We start from the raw sequence: 16,966 nt of genomic DNA, 5'->3' as shown, positions 1-16,966 counted from the left end.
GTTGTTGGAGGGGTGACAACGAGTGAAACAGCCATGCATAAAAGACCATAAATCACCTACACAACTAAAATCTGCACCTACTGAATTCCTCAAAGTAGCAGCAGATGGGGACAGGAAGGAGAAGGAAAAAATGGATGTTTCTGCCAGACCACCACTGCTATCTACTGCAGCACTTCCTGGACCATAGTTTGAGCAATGGTGTATATAATGTAGAACTAAGATACTTCTATTTACTGCTGCAAAGTATACATTTCTGAGGCTCCCATTATCAATAGGCAGAAACTGAGAAGCAGTACCAACTCTCTGTATCCCTCTTATGTGCCTGGCGACCAGCATACTGTAAGGACCACCTATTCCAATACGAATCTTCCCAACCATTACGGTCTTCTTCAGAGGCCTGTCATCTGAGGCTAGACAAGTGGCAACCTGAGAAATGGCCTTCTTGGTCAAAGCACCAAAACTATGGATCTCCCTCCTCAGGAGATTAGTCTGCCCCCACTATCACTGTTTTCCACCACTGGGTGAAGACTGTTTTGTTTTGTTTGGAGGTCCCTTACTAACCCTCCTCCCTATGATTTACTTGTTTTTTTATATATGTATTATTTCTAAAGTTGATTTTTAATGTCTTTTTAACCGTTGGCCACCTTGAGGCCCCCTCGTGTGGAAAGGTGGAAATGTTTTAAATAAATAAATCACCATATACTAACATGATATGTGGACTTCAGAATTTGATCAATGTACTTCTGAAGAGTTTTGTTTTTCTGTATTTTCGTGTATGAAATATACATTTTTAAAAATAGTTACTTCAGATATTGGGGTAATATGCTGAAATCTTGTACTTATTTCTGGCTATGGACATGGGATAATGTAATCATTAAATAAATACTGAAATGTTTACAGTGTGCTGTGAACATATCTGTTGTAGAACGTAATTGTGCATATTTCATTTTTTCCATCATGCATATTGCTTGTATGAGGCAACTGACATTCTGCAAAACAGCAGAGGAATGATGTTTCAAACAAATACAGTGGCTTGCAAGCCTACTATCTTTAAGAAACTCTTCTCATACATTGCTCTGCCAAGGAACATCAATGTGCCTAAAGCAGAGGTTAGATGGCCATTTGTCAGCAATGCTGATTCTGTGACCTTAGGCAGATGATGAGAGGGAGGGCATCTTGGCCATCTTCTGGTCACTGGGTGTGTGTGGGGGGGAGGTAGTTGTGAATGTCCTGCATTGTGAAGGGGTTTGGACTAGATGACCCTGGTGGTCCCTTCCCACTCTATGATTCTATGATTCTATAACCCTTGCATGTTGAATATGATTCTGGGGTAATTCTAGCTAGGTGACACAGGAATGTTACCATTGCCATGCATGAATTAAAGAGTGCATTCTAGTACAACACTAAACGCTTCATTCCCATTGCACACTGGGTATGCTGTCCATCAGAATGGTTTCTCTGATTATGGGGAGGGGCCATGGCTCAGTGGTAGAGCATCTGCTTGGCATGCAGAAGGTACCAGGTTCAATCCCTTGCATCTCCAGTTAAAGGGACTAGGTGAGTATGTGATGTGAAAGACCTCTGCCTGAGACCCTGGAGAGCCACTGCCGGTCTGAGTAGACAATACTGATTTTGATGGACCAATGGTCTGATTCAGTATAAGGCAGCTTCATGTGTGTTTATGTTGTTCATTATATCACTTAGGTTCTGTTTTAAGCTTTCAAGGAACTTCAGGTTTCCCTAGGACACAATTTGATAGCCACTCCACTATTACATCAACAAATTTTTGGTTTGGCTGTGACTGTTACCACAGAATTCAGAAAATTTATTGTATATGGCCGTCAGCCGTCACAAATAGCTAAAACATAATAATACAGCAAATAGTAATACATACAAATAGCTAAAAGGCTGTGTTGCACCCTATATGATAATACTAACAATAAGCATTTTCCATTCTTTACAGCCTAATAGCACATTAGTACAGGCAGGATGGACTCAACATTTACTTTTGAGGAAGAAAGGAAATATAGCTTGTTACTGTTCTTCACTATTTCCTATAATTAACAACCTTAGATCTACTTTAGTTGTAGCAATGCAATGTGATTCGTGCTGCCACAGACTCTGACAGGTCAATGTGCAAATAGTACATTTTCCAATATGTCTGCTGCCATTCCTTCCTCAAAAAACAGAAGTGCTGTTCCACTGGCAGAACTGCTGTTACAACAGCATCCCCTACAACCAAAACCACAGGTCCAGACAAAATGCTTTCATATCATCCACTACAACCAAAACCACAGGTCCAGACAAAATGCTTTCATATCTCAGTCACTCTTCCGCTTATTTAACACCTAAGCACTTCCTATAAGATAATTAAATCATCCATCTGTTTTACCAAAAAGGCTCCTTCTCTTCTTATTAGGGAAATTATGGAAATAAATGGGGAGGGGCTGTGGCTCAGTGTCAGAGCATCTGCTTGGCATGCAGAAGGTCCCAGGTTCAATCCCAGCATCTCCAGTTAAAGGGACCAGGCAAGTAGGTGATGTGAAAGACCTCTGCCTGAGACCCTGGAGAGCCGCTGCCGGTCTGAGTAGACAATACTGACTTTGATGGACCGAGGGTCTGATTCAGTATAAGGCAGCTTCATGTGTTAATGCGTTCAAATATTCAATTCAAGACCTTTATTGGCATACAATACAATAAATCAGCCATACAAATGATGAATAGCTATAGGGAAATAAAGAATATTGGACACCATCAATCATTAACCTTATCCAATCTGTTTTTGATTAATGAACTTAAAAAAAAACAGCTATTTCAGTTCACAAGTCATTAAGAAGACACTAAACTTTCAGGGCCTACGAGTGTCCTGACATATTAGTTAAAATAGGATCGAGTAGATTGTAACGAATAACATCAAACTGAGGACAATAAAGAAGGATATGGGAAACTGACTCAATTGAGTTTGAGTTGCAGGGACATAGCCTCGCCGAATGTCTGGTTTGGTTATATCTTCCAAAGGTAACAGCTGACGGGAGAGCATTGCACCTAGCAAGTGCAAATGCTCTACGCATTTGCGGGGCATGTAGGGCAGACAAATAAGGAGCCAGTTGACCGGTAGTTAGGGGAATTTCAAAACTTAAAGGGGTGCAAATTTTTTTGGAAAGGCTAGCAAGGGTTTCAATGTCCAGAATTCTACGTTTAACCATTTGATATGCACTTAAGAAGGGAAGTGTAAACAGAGAATCAATGGAAAGACCCATTAGATTTATTTTACCCATTATACTAATGTACCAATTAGAGATGTTGAATTCAGACAGCATATGATGTAAAAAGCTCCTGGGATCAGCTTGGAAGTGTATCCGCAGCCAATACTTGATTGACATAAGCCAGGCTCTTGTTTCTACCATGGCAAGGCCAGTTTCTAAGCATAGGGCTGCATAAGGGACACAACATGGGAAACCCATGATTTTCCGGACAAACTTGGATTGTACCCTTTCAACACAAATATCAAAGGCATTAATCCATACTGGAATGGCATAGAGTAATTGTGGAATTACTTTGGCCATAAAAACTTTCAACGCAGTTGGAGCAAATTGAATGCCCCTGCTGAAAAAAAAGCGTGAGATAGCCAATGCACTAGTTGTGGCAATATTAACTGCTGATTTACGATGACTTGACCAAGACATATTATAGGCAAAATAGAGACCTAGGTATTTGAATTGCTTTACCTGCTCTATTTCTTTTCCCGCAAATATCCACTTTTGGATTTTGCAGGACTTGGCAAATACTAGTATTTTGGATTTCTCATAATTCAGTTGTAGTTTATTAGTAGAGAAATAATTTAGGCATCTATTCATCAAACGTCTGAGGCCCACCCTTGTGCAAGAAAGTAATACTGCATCATCAGCTTAAAGTAAAATGGATTCATGAGTGGTGTGTTCAAATATACAGTTGTATTAGCACAAAAAAATTACAGAACAAGGAAAGCAAGAAAGAGCTTACCCAAATCCAGAAAGTAAACGACAGAAGAGAAAGAAGCCATAGCCCTGGACAAACGATGAAAGGAAGGCAAAGAATCCATTGACAGACATACAAATCAGAAGAGACTGTCTCCTTCCCACCTTGTCTGCCAAGCCTCCCCAGAAGAATGCCCCTACCATCATCCCAAGGTATACTATGCTACCTGAAACACACAAAAAAGGGAATATGTTACGTTATGAAGGACACAAGCTTTCAGCACTGAATCCTAATAAACTGTTACTTTGTCATTAAACAATTATTTGTGAAATAACACACAGGAGATACCTTAAATGGAAAAATTTGAACATACATTTGTAGGTAGATCACTGAAAATACTCTCTATGCTTGACTTACTGAAGATTAAATATTATACAATTAGATACCCACAGCTATAAGAAAGTAAGAAACAATCAAGAAGACATGGAACTGAGAGGAAGTTCCTAAAGCAATAAAAAGTATAGCTGTAACGAATATGTCCTCAAGAGGTTTTTTTTTCTACTTAGACAATTAAAAACAATTATCTCTTTCAGATGTAGATGAAAAAGTATTTCTGACTGCCTTGGCAGTTGTCTGCCATGGACAACTCATCTACCATCAAGTGGGACTCATTTTGTGGAAGTAGAAAAGAGCAAGAGTCCAGTAGCACCTTAAAGACTAACAAAATTTCTGGCAGGGTATATGAGCTTTGGAACCCCAATGGGGAGATGGGGGGGGTACAAATCAAGTAAACAAATAAGTAAATTATCAATTATACCGTGAGCACAAAGTAAAATGTTTGCATCTGAAAGCTCTTTTTTCTCACAATAATGTGTTCATCAGCAAATAAAGAAAAAAAATCCCCAAACATTTGAGAAACATGGTAAACACAAACCACCTACATTTATTATAAGGCAATTTAGTTGATATCAGTTTATCAGGCATACAGACATGATCATAGTCTCCCACCTTAAGCAGATGCCATTCAGATAAGGGTTGAAAAGTCAAACAGCAGCATTTCACAACTGTCCTATAGACGTCTCACATGAGTAGCAAAAAACACAGAGTGTTTAAAGACCACAATAAATATTTCAATAGAGACAAACACTGTTTTCTGCTATTACAAATATGAATTGTAGTACTTGCAAAAATAATCTGTATCTAGTAAGCATAGCCAGCTTTTACTTTTGACAGTAAAAACCAACCCTGTCTAAAACCCTTTCTCTGTGTGTGTTTGTTTATTGTATAAAGATTAAGATGCAGTATATATAGAACAGGGTTATCCAAACCCAGTTAATCCCAGGTAATGATCTGAAGCCACTGATGGATTCTTCTACTACTAGAACTGAACATATTATTTTGAAGATATCTTCTCTTATCCAACAGTTCCCTCTGGCATTAGGGAGAAAATCCTGACTGACAAGACTGAGATAAAGTAGACTTTGTTAAGGCTATATAATACCTCTAATGCCTGGTTTCACTTTTCTCTGCAACTGAGGTGCTGCTGGTATTTTTTCTCTCTCTCTCAGACCTTTGATGCTAAACTCATTCACATAGCTCTAGATCGACCCTGTCATGGTAGCAAATTGGCATGACGCTGCAATTTGAAATGCACTTTTATGGCAATACTCCAGGCTCAGAGCAATTATGAATGGTACATATGATTCAATAGCACAAAGCATTTCTGATACAGTGTTCCTGGATTACTCACAAACAAAAAAACCTTAAGCCGGTAATTGGCCATAGGATCATTCATCTTATATCAACAGTTGCTATTGGGCCATGTGGAGGTGGGAAACCCTTGATTTAAAAAAACCAGGCTTTAAGAATTTAAATCAGTCTTTTAATGTTTTAAAATTTTAAATTAACCATCTTTTTGTTAGCACAGTAGGCACATTAGTGTCAAACTACTGGTTCACCTAGCCTACTTCAGCTCTATAAAGTCTCAAGGGGATGTCATCTCAGCACCGCCATCAAAAATCATTTTAGCTAGAGATGCCAGAAATTGAATCTGGGACTTTCTGTTGCTACTGTGGCATGGTTAGGATTAACATTTGCCTCCCAGCTCAGATCATCATCTCAAGTCCGTCACTGTGTGGCCCCACCATTAGAAGCGAGGCAGGCAGTGATCAGAAAGTGGGCTTCTAGGTGAGTGACATTCTGTATGTACAACACCTTTCCCCAATTAGGTGCCTAGCACCTAATTTATTGTACGATGTGCCTAGCACCTAATTTATTAAGTTTTAGACATCAAGGGTCTTTTTTGGACTTGTTAGTTTGTTATAGATGGTTTGTTGTTAAAACTTTTCTAGCGGCCAAGCTGGTTTATGTTTTTTTTCTGCTACTATTTTATCGGGGGGAGGCTTCTCCATTGGCCTGGTTTTATGGTATTTCATATTGTTTTTGTATTGTTTGTATTTAATACTTGTAGTCTTTGCATAGTGAGGCTTTCCTACTTCCCCCTACCATTAAAGCCCACTGACCCCCCCCCACACACACACACACACTTTGGTCCTGGTAGTCTACAGTCCCTAAGGACAGGGCCAGATCTACACTTTTTTGAAGAAGGGCAAAAGTACAAAATTATGCCCCCGTGGCGCAGAGTGGTAAGCTGCAGTACTGCAGTCAAAAGCTCTGCTCATGACCTGAGTTTGATCCCGACGGAAGTCGGTTTCAGGTAGCCGGCTCAAGGTTGACTCAGCCTTCCATCCTTCCGAGGTCGGTCAAATGAGTACCCAGCTTGCTGGGGGGAAAGGGAAGATGGCTGGGGAAGGCACTGGCAAACCACCCCGTAAACGAAGGCTGCCTAGGAAACGTCGGGATGTGACATCACCCCATGGGTCAGGAATGACCCGGTGCTTGCACAGGGGACCTTTACCTTTATATTATATGCATATTTTTCTTTATATATACATATATAATCAACAACTCTTTTAAATGATAGATTAAATTGTATTGACTTCTATGAATTCTTAATGAATAATTAACTTTTACATTATCTTGTCCATCTATTATCTATGAATTCCTCCTAGAATTCCTTTTGTTGTCAGGAGCCAAGGGAGTTCATGGCCAGACATATATGTTAGATTTTAGAAAGACAGACTTTAATGAACAGAGGCATGATGACAGTAATTCCATGGCAATGATGATAGCTACTGTATAACCTGGTTGCAAATAAGTTATATGTAATAATTGTGTGATATTTGAATTAGTTATATTTTTTGTTTGTTGTTGAATTCCATGGTTACAGTCCAAATAAGAGATTTCGAAACGGGATACTAGCTGGCAGACCTGTCACTGTTGTGTGGGCATCGTACGCCAGCGTTTGTAGCTCCAGCGACGGCATGTAGGGCCGGCTGCAGGAGCACCAGGCCCGGACGCCGCCGTCATCTTCTGCCGTCATCTGGATGCCGGCAAAGGCGGCTTGGGGGTGGGGCCGCCGTTAGGCAGCCTCCTAAGCCGTTACGGCTTGCGAATGCCCCCTTTTTGGTGGGCCAAGACACACCACCTTTTAGGCACCTTTTAGGTGGCGGATTTCTGGTGCAGCGAGGAGATTTCAGCGGGGCCAAAACCTCCTTTGGAGGCAGCGCCGCTGCGTTGCCTCCAAACAGCGGCACAGGCATTCCGCTCAGGAATGCATGGTTAACCCTTTTCTGACAGTCATTTTCACACACAAAAGTGCTTCTTATAAAATTGATTTTCCACTTGTGCATTAATGAAAACAAAGGATTGTTTCAATACCCATCACCTATATAATACCCAGTTTGCAACACTGTGATATTAAATGTGCACCAAGTAAAAAAACTATCAATGGATCATTCCTTGTATGATGTGGATTTGATTTCTTTGTACTGCCAGGAATAAGATACTTTTCTATCTTGCCTAATGGTGAAAAGAGCATTTTATATTCTCCATTGCCAATAGAAATTGGTCTGGTATAAGGCGGACTTGTTAATTGCATTCATTGCCATCAGACACTTTGCCAGCAAAAGCAAGTACGGGATTTCCTTGGCTAGCAAAATGTGCTCCTCTCAGGAATGTAAAAATACTCACTGGAACCAAGGTCATAATCCTTAGCATCAATAACACAATGCCTACTTCAGAGTGCTCTTCCAGCATGAAACCCCACTGAGGTTTGTTATATTTGCAAGGGTAATGCACATCGTTTATTTATATTAAGTCAATATACGTGCTTAAAGCCATCCATGTGAATATAGTGACATGTTCCTGCATAACATCCTTTGGTGTGTTTTTTTAAATATCTCCTCCTTGTGCAGTGGGGTTTTTTTGTTTTTGAAAAGATGTTGCTTTCAACATGAGGTTGAGCATGGTGTCCCACCAGATATTCCCAAATTTTCAAACACTGCATATATTGTGGGGCAGTGAAATCTGCCAGTACTCTGATTATAGAATAATAGAGTTGGAAGGGACCACCAGGGTCAAGTCCAACCCCCTGCACAATGCAGGAAACTCACAACTACCTCCCCCACACACACCCCAGCGACCCCTACTTCATGCCCAGAAGATAGCCAAGATGCCCTCCCTCTCATGAACTGCCTAAGGTCATAGAATCTCAGTTCCCAATGTAAGAGCAGGATAGGGTTGTCCAACATTAATAGGCCTTCTTAAGTTTAAAAAACAATCAGCCTCTCCAGATGTAACAGAGGGTAAGTTAATAGGTCTGAAGACCAAAACACGCGTGGGAAATTTTTGAAGACAGCATTTTCATGCTGCACTATCTCTGTCCTGCTTCGATGTCCATAGCCCACTATCGCTTACCACATGAGCGCAGCAATCTACATGGAAAGTAGCGCTACAAGTGATAAGTTATGATGATCACTTATCACAAGGAGAATGTTTTGGTAATACCCACACTGCAAGTGTGATATGTTGTGCAGCGCTTGCCAGACTACAATCTAGAAGTCCAAGGTTCAAATCCCCACTCTGCCATGGAAGCTTACGGGGTGACTTTGGGCCAGTCACTAACAAAATAACTGACCTAAAATGGTTGCTGCATGCGCAAAATGGAGCAAGGAGAATGACATTATAAACCATATCTTGTCCCCACTGGGGAGAAAAGCAGAGGTTCAATAAATACTGTAATCAATACATAAAATACAGCCCTTTAAAGCAATATACTAGCGACTTTAATATCCGCTGTGTAGAGGTTGCATCTGATTTGCAGGCCATCCATATGTAGACCACTCAGCATGCTAAATCTCGGATTAGATTTTGCAACATTTAAACTCTGTCCTGCCCTGGACAGCTAAGGCTAGCCTGATCTTGTCAGATCTTGGAAGCTAAGCAGGGCTGGGCCTGGTTAGTATTTGGATAGACCACCAAGGAAGTCCAGGTTCGCTACGTAGAGGGAGACAATGGCAAACCACCTCTGAACATCTCTTGCCTTGAAAACCCTACAGCAGGGGTGTCAAACATAAGGCCCACGGGCCAGATGCGGCCTCTTGAGAGCTCTTATCCGGCCCGTGAGCCAGCTGAGGCAGCCACAGACACCCCTCTCAATCTGGGCTGGCGAGGCATGGCCCAGCCCGACCAAGTGACTAGGATTGCCAACCTCCAGGTACTAACTGGAGATTTCCTGCTATTACAACTGATCTCCAGCTGACAGACATCAGTTCACCTGGAGAAAATGGCCACTTTGGCATTTGGACTCTATGGCATTGAAGTCCCTCCCCTCCCCAAACCCCACCCTCCTCAGGCTCCACCCCAAAAACCTCCCGCCAGTGGGGAAGAGGGACCTGGCAACCCTAGAAGTTACATTTATGTCATATCTAGCCCTTGTAATAATTGAGTTCAACACCCCTGCCCTACAGAGTTGACATAAGAGGGACCTGGCAACCCTACTAGTCAACCCCAGCTTCGAGGGCCTACTAGTCCTTTAGAAGAAAAAAGGCAGAGGTTCATACATTCCTCACTACAAGCAAGACACATTTAACAACTCTTAACTAGTCAACCCCAGCTTCGAGGGCCTACTAGTCCTTTAGAAGAAAAAAGGCAGAGGTTCATACATTCCTCACTACAAGCAAGACACATTTAACAACTCTTAACTTTACTGATATATGTCCTGGGTACAGTTCCAGGAAGTTCACCAATAAAATAAGTATTTATTCTGGATTTTTAAAGTTTCAGGAAATTTATCACGCAATCCTAAATAGAGTTACATACACTCTTCTCTGGAACTCTGTTATTCACCCAGAGGGCAGGCCAATCACTTTGATTAAGGGGCATCTATTTTTGTCAACTGGCTACAACAAAGTAGAGAAAAAGCAAACAACGCTTCTGTTTTACACACCAAGACACACAGGAAGAAAACAACAACAACATCAGCACATCAATACAGTTTTGAACCTACCTAAAAGAAATGTTTTCTTTAAGAAAAAAAGGCATAGGATAAATATTTAAGAAAGAAAGAAAGAAAGAAAGAAAGAAAGAAAGAAAGAAAGAAAGAAAGAAAGAAAGAAAGAAAGAAACAAACAAACAAACAAACAAACAAAGCTCACCAAGCCATCCTGATCCAGAATTGGGGATGCAAATATCTGTCTCAGCACTGGGCAATACAAATCCAACTACAAAAACCTCCACCCCATCAGCCATTAGCGCCATTCCTAGGACAAAGAAGAGGGCCCACTGAAAACGCCCATGGCCACATTCTTGAATGATTAGCTCATACTGCTGTGCTAGTTCTTCTTCATCAGCTTTCCTTTCCGTCTCTAGCTCCTGTCGGTCCTTGTAATCATCTCTCTTAGGATGTCCTAATGCTGCTACCCCATCCTTGTTCTGTGCTGTACTGGGGATTCCCTGATATTCTCCCTCGTAAACCTCGTCATCTTCATCATGTCCTTCTGTCGCTTCACTTGATCCTTCATCTTCATTTGCTTCTCCATCATAATTTCCTCCTTCAGTATAGCATTCAGCATCTTCTTCACCTTGGAATCTATTGTAAGATCTTTGTGTATACCCATCCTGAGCTTTGTCTACAGTTTTATTCACTTTCTTTGCTGTTTGCTTCTTGACTTCCTTTGCAATGTCCTGAGCCCCTTTTACTAATGAAGTCCTATCTTCCATCTTGTAACCTCCATCCATTTTGTATTAGTCAACGTGCGACTGAGCAGACTGCGTGCAGGACAGCTATTGTATTCTCAACATCAATAGCAGCAATTACCAACGTACACTAGATTTCAACGCAATATCTGAAAAAGAAAGAGAGAGAAAAATATTTAGGTTTTGTTAATTCTTCAAACTGAAGAGTTCATAGGTTCTAGCACTATCCCTGCCTAAATGACAAGACTGCCCACCCAATTCCCTACAGATTATTCTACACAATTCTAACCAAAATGCATGACATGTAAGAGTTGCGGCACTGCACAAAAGCTCCTGCAGAGCAAATAGTTTCAGAGGAAAGGGAGCCAAAGTGCATTCCAGAAGAGAGAGAAAAAATCTTGCATGGATTCCTGCTGGCTTCTATTTCCAGTATACAAAAACATGAAGAGCAATTTAAAAGCAGAGCCCATTTCCAAAACAGATCTTCTGGTGGGTACATGCTTTTTTTGTGCCAATCACACAGAAGGAAATGTCCAGATAACTGATTATAAAAATGTAACTGAAACATTTCCAGAAGAGAACAGTGTCTTATTTGATATCATTTGCTGCTCTTCATCTATCTTTGCTCTCCTGTTTATTACAATGCTTATGTTATTCATCTTAAAATTAGATGACAAAACAAACTCAAAACGAAATCAAGTGTGGATTTGGCCTCCACTTTAAATCTTCCAGTCACACAATGATTCCAATCCACATTAACCCCAATGGATGGCTCAAGTGTTTGCTAAATCAAGTATTTAATCTATAAGAGATTAATGACACTCCACTGCTAATATTGAGTGAAGGCAGTTTAGTAAGATAGAAAGCCATCTTTATTCAAGGACTGAGAATATAGTCCCAAATGCTCTTATCACACTGATTTAGTAATTCTGCTAAGATGGCAAAGGGATGGAAATGCAAACACACAGTAATGTTTTCCAGTGATTAAATGATAATAAATTCGGTTCTGAGATAAGTTCATGAAGGGGGCATGTCTGATTTAAAGTTTGCCTGACATTGTTCATAAACAATTATGAAATGACATCATCCCACCAAGTTACCTTTCACAATATAAAAGTAATATGATTTCATATAATTCATCATTGAAAGCTTAGCATAACAAGAAAAAACTAAAAGACAGGAAAGTAAAATATATCTCACAAATACATATTTCTTTTGCTCCATATTCCACAACTGTGACTAAATTAGCTTGTTTTCAGCTGTACTCATATTCTTTAATGTTTCATTGATGGAACATTGTCCCGTTTCTTTTCATTTTTTTTAAAAAAACTAAATGCTGAGAGAAGCCCAGATATCTTTGAAGACCCACCACCATTGAAAGATATATGTTTCTATAACATCAATTGTAAGGTCCTCCTATAAGAATGCTGTTCAAATTATTAAACTGAGGGAAATTCACTTGTTCCTGTGAATTTTAACCTAATTTTTCTTATACTGTCTAAAAGCCAATTTTTGAATAAATGAAATGATGGTAGAAAAATGAAAATTCACATGAGTAAAATACTTTACAATATGCTTAGAGAAGGATAAACTTTGTTTGGCCACCAGAGCAGGCCCTCAAGGTCGGAGCAGTGTCAGGAAACTTCAAACAGCCTGGCCAGAAGTCAAGTCATGGGTGACAAGAGTGAGAAGAAGAGTTGTTTTTTATATGCCGACTTTCTCTACCACTTAAGGCAGAATCAAACCGGCTTACAATCACCTTCCCCTCCCCACAATAGACACTCTGTGAGGTAGGTGAGGCTGAGAGAGCTCTTAATAGAACTGTGTCTAGCCCAAGGTCACCCAGCTGGCTTCATGTGTAGGAGTGGGGAAACCAACCTGGCTCACCAGATTAGCGGCCACCGCTCATGTGGAGGAGTGGGGAATCAAACCCGGTTTTCCAGATCAGAGTCCACTGCTCCAAACCACCACTCTTAACCACTACATCACACTCTTAACAGATCAGAATCCACCGCTCCAAACCACCACTCTTAACCACTGCACCACACTGGCAGGGGGGAGGAACCTATGTGGGCGAGCTGCATATATAAAAGGAGACAATGAGCAGATGAGGGATGAGATGGAAACAAAAGCAAGGGACACCCAAGAGCCTGCACGTGGCTGCGAGTGAAAAGAAACACCTGGGATGTATGAAGGAGCTCTCCATTGTCTACTGCTGGATGGGTGCCAGCCTCAGCTGGAAAAGCTTTGAGAAGGGCAAAGGGAAGATGGCACTGCTCATTGAAGGCTATGGGCCTCACCCAGAGAAGGCGAGGCAGGCCCAGGCAGCCCTGCGGGCTGAGGTCTCAGAGGCGGCTTATGTGAGGAGGCCTGGTAGAGGACCACAGTGCAAAACCCAAGGAGGAAAAATTATAGTTTCCATAGATTCAGAATTTCTGGATATTTTTCATCTCTAATTTTCAGCAAGCCATTCAGTCTCAGCCGCATACCTCTGATTATTAAACATGAGGACCATACTACCAGCCTTCTTTACAAGTTGTTGCAAGAAATTATTGACACAATGGATGTTAAGGACATTGAGCCCCTAAAATAAAAATACTATATAAATAAGCCACCCTTGTGTGTGTGCCACTGCAATGTTGTGGCTAGGAGCATGAAAGCCAAAACAAAGAGTTATGTGGAAGTAACTCAGCGTTTTTTTCCTCTTTACAAGCAGGCACACTGAAGTCTGATTCTGACTGGGACCCTAGCATAAACAAGAGAAGGAACTTCAAGCCTTTACCCAGTCCTATTTTCCAAAACAGCCTCACAGAGCTATTATTTAGCTTTTGGGGGAAACATACTGATAGGCCAAGTTGTAGCTCTGTAGTGCTTCTTCGGGTCAGCAAAATGATGTGAGAGTGAAGGCTTAGAAACATTCCTCTTTTCATGCTGCGGTCCCAATCCAAATCAACCGTCATATGCCCCATTAAAAAAACGATGAAGAGTCTATTCATGGAGTACCAGACATCACATCAGCTATGACTCAGGTTCAAATCTCCACTCAGCCATAAAAGCTCGGTGAGTGACCTTTGGTCAATGAATCTCTCTCAGCTTATTCACAGGGATGTTTCAAGATAAAATGTTAAGGAAAGAAACACACATTGTCTTGAGCTCCTCAGAGGAATTGTGAGATAAAAAGGAGTCAAAGAACACTGCATATTGCTTTTAGAAGGTTAAAAAAGTATTTTAAAGCACTGTAAGGTTTTCTCAAAAGTTCTACTATTGACAAATACCATATTTGATTTCCTCACTGATTGTACTGTGTGGTACCAGGCTCCAGAGGAGCTGAGGACACCAGAAAAGAGCCAGTAGGCATGGGGGCACAGAAGGAAAAAGAGAGAAGAGAATGGAACAACTGGTAGGCTGAGTACGGCCAGGAGTCCCGAAGGCTGGGTGAGGGGGACTTGTGCACCCAGCAGCAGTACAGAGACCACACCCTTAGGGCTTTGGCAGAACTGGGGCTACAGACTTTGGAGGCAAACCACGAACGAGGTGGGAGTTCCTGGTCGTTAGTCTGTTGCCCCAGAAGGTCGGACCAGAACCAACGGGTTGAAATTAAATCAAAAGAGTTTCTGTCTAAACGTTAGGAAGAACTGTCTAACAGTTAGAGCAGTTCCTCAGTGGAACAGGCTTCCTCGGGAGGTGGTGAGCTCTCCTTCCCTGGAGGTTTTTAAGCAGAGGCAAGATGGCCACCTGTCAGCAATCTATGACCTTAGGCAGATCATGAGAGGGAGGGCATCTTCACCATCTTCTGGGCATGGAGTAAGGGTCACTAGGGGTGTGGGGGGGAGGTAGTTGTGAATTTCCTGCATTGTGCAGGGGGTTGGACTTGATGACCCTGGTGGTCCCTTCCAACTCTATGATTCTATGATTCTAACTTACATACATACCTGCTTTAACCATGGTTTTACCAAGGAGTGCACCCTTACCATTTTTTTCTGACCCAATACCATGTTTGTCCCAAAAGAAAAATGCTGCAAGGTTGTTCTGGTCAGGAAATTAATGAGAGGGAGGCTCAAATCCCCCCGCCCCTGGGTGCCTTTGTCTTTATCTCAACTGAGGTCTTGCACACCGTGTATTTGCAAGAAAAAATTCTGAGAGCTCCAACACAAACATCCCAGCATCTTTAGAGATTCCCTCTCAAGTGTTTCTTTTCTATTTAGCTTTTCAGAATCATTAATATACTTTCTTAAATTGATATAATTTTCTTAATGTTTTTAGAATTTTTCATGTTTAAAACCTTCCAAATGCTTAAATTTATAAACTCAGTTTATAATTTATTTTAAAGTGTCGATGAAACAAAACAAAAAAAAAGCTGCTACAAAGCACCAGGTAAAAATACAGAAATGGTCTTTAAAGATTGGTTCTTGTAGGTTATCCGGGCTGTGTAACCGTGGTCTTGGGTTACACAGACCACGGTTACACAGCCCGGATAACCTACAAGAACCAATGAACTCTGACCATGAAAGCCTTCGACGGTCTTTAAAGATTTTTTTTCCAGTGAAGAAACATGTCCATACTTTCAAGTTCTTCTAAGCAATGAAACCAGGGTGTTGTTATTATGGGTTTGTTAGTGTGTGTGTGGTGCACTTCACAGCTTCCCTTTCAAAAAGTGCTTTCAACGATTTTATCATTAGGAAAAAAAAGATTAATTGGCAAATCTAGATGCTTGTCTATCGGCAAATAAATGTCTCAGTAGAGGGAAGGAAGGAATATAATGGCAAGCGAGTAATTTCACTTAAGGAAACCAATCATGGTGAAGTAGGGATAAAAAGAAGCAAAGTAAGGACAACAGAGAACGGATCTATGCATGGAAGAATGGTTCCATTTGAGATAAAGAAAAGAAGAGGCTCCTTTTGCTTGGAGGAAAGAAGAACATTAGTACCAACAAAGAAGGCAAACAACAGTATGGTAAACACAGATCCAAGTAAAGCATAGGTTTTTCTCTCCGTTAACAAATGCAGTTTGGAACGTTTTTATTTTTACGGCATCAAAACGGGACTTCTGTAGGTTCAATCCTAACAGCGCGATCCTGTGCAAAGTTACTCCTGTCTAAACCCACTGAAACGAATAGGCTTAGACTAGATTAACTCTCCTTGGGGACTGCACTGTGAACAATTACCCCATTTCAAATCCACTGAAGAAAACAGGCTTAGAAGGGTATAAACAGACTGGGATTACACTGCTGATGTCTTACTGATTGATGACTGAAAGAACCTATAATGAAACAGTTGAAATGTTACGGTTAGCCACATCACCCATTAAATGTATACGCTACGCTTATAAGGGCTATACAGCTATAGAAGAAATGTTAGGTGTTTGGTGAGGGAGGGGAGCTATGAGCAAAGAAACTGCAGATCCATAGCTTGTGCGCCCTTGCCCAGTTCTAGCTTATGTTATGCAATATGCTATCAGAAGGCAGCAAGAGTCATGTCCAGCAATGCCTGTTGCTTTCACATGCTGAATTCAGTACAACATTCCCTTTTTTGCAATAGGGTTTGCCCACTGCAGACCTGCCATGCTGGGAGCTAACATCCACCTTTCTGAACTCTCCAAAGTTCAGCCAAGGAGAAGTATCATAATTGCAGTTTTAAAATAGCTAACAAAGTAAACTAGCACAAAATGGAAATACTATTAGTCAGGACTCTCCAACAAGACCTATTAATTTTTATTTTATTCACAGTCTTTCCTTCCTGTCTGTGTATATATAAGTTGTACTGCGTATTAGGAAAAAACACACAGAAAAGGTAACAACTGAGTTGATTAATTCCATCAATAGCTGTACAAAAACTGAAACATTAAAATGGAAAAAGCGGATATTTAATTAGTAGACATGCTCTAAAGATTTTAAACAAAATAGAAGCTACAA

General features: G+C 41.0%; 1 protein-coding gene across 2 annotated transcripts in view; it reads right to left on the bottom strand.

Annotated features, from left to right (window-relative positions):
- Positions 1-11,116, bottom strand: part of SV2C (synaptic vesicle glycoprotein 2C) — a 75,040-nt gene extending 63,924 nt beyond the window's left edge. For both annotated transcript variants that reach the window (XM_056848255.1, XM_056848258.1), the window contains exons 1-2: positions 10,515-11,116; positions 4,003-4,183 (exon numbers count right to left, since the gene is read on the bottom strand). In XM_056848255.1, coding sequence (XP_056704233.1) covers positions 4,003-4,183; positions 10,515-11,097 — 764 coding nt within the window. In that variant the 5' untranslated portion in view covers positions 11,098-11,116. The remainder of the gene's footprint in view (positions 1-4,002; positions 4,184-10,514) is intronic.
- Positions 11,117-16,966: the final 5,850 nt, after the last annotated feature.

This window comes from Euleptes europaea, chromosome 4 (assembly GCF_029931775.1).
Source record: "Euleptes europaea isolate rEulEur1 chromosome 4, rEulEur1.hap1, whole genome shotgun sequence".
Taxonomy (NCBI): Eukaryota; Metazoa; Chordata; class Lepidosauria; order Squamata; family Sphaerodactylidae; genus Euleptes; species Euleptes europaea.
Note: the sequence above shows the minus strand (reverse complement) of the source record. Positions and strands in the feature narration are given on the sequence as shown.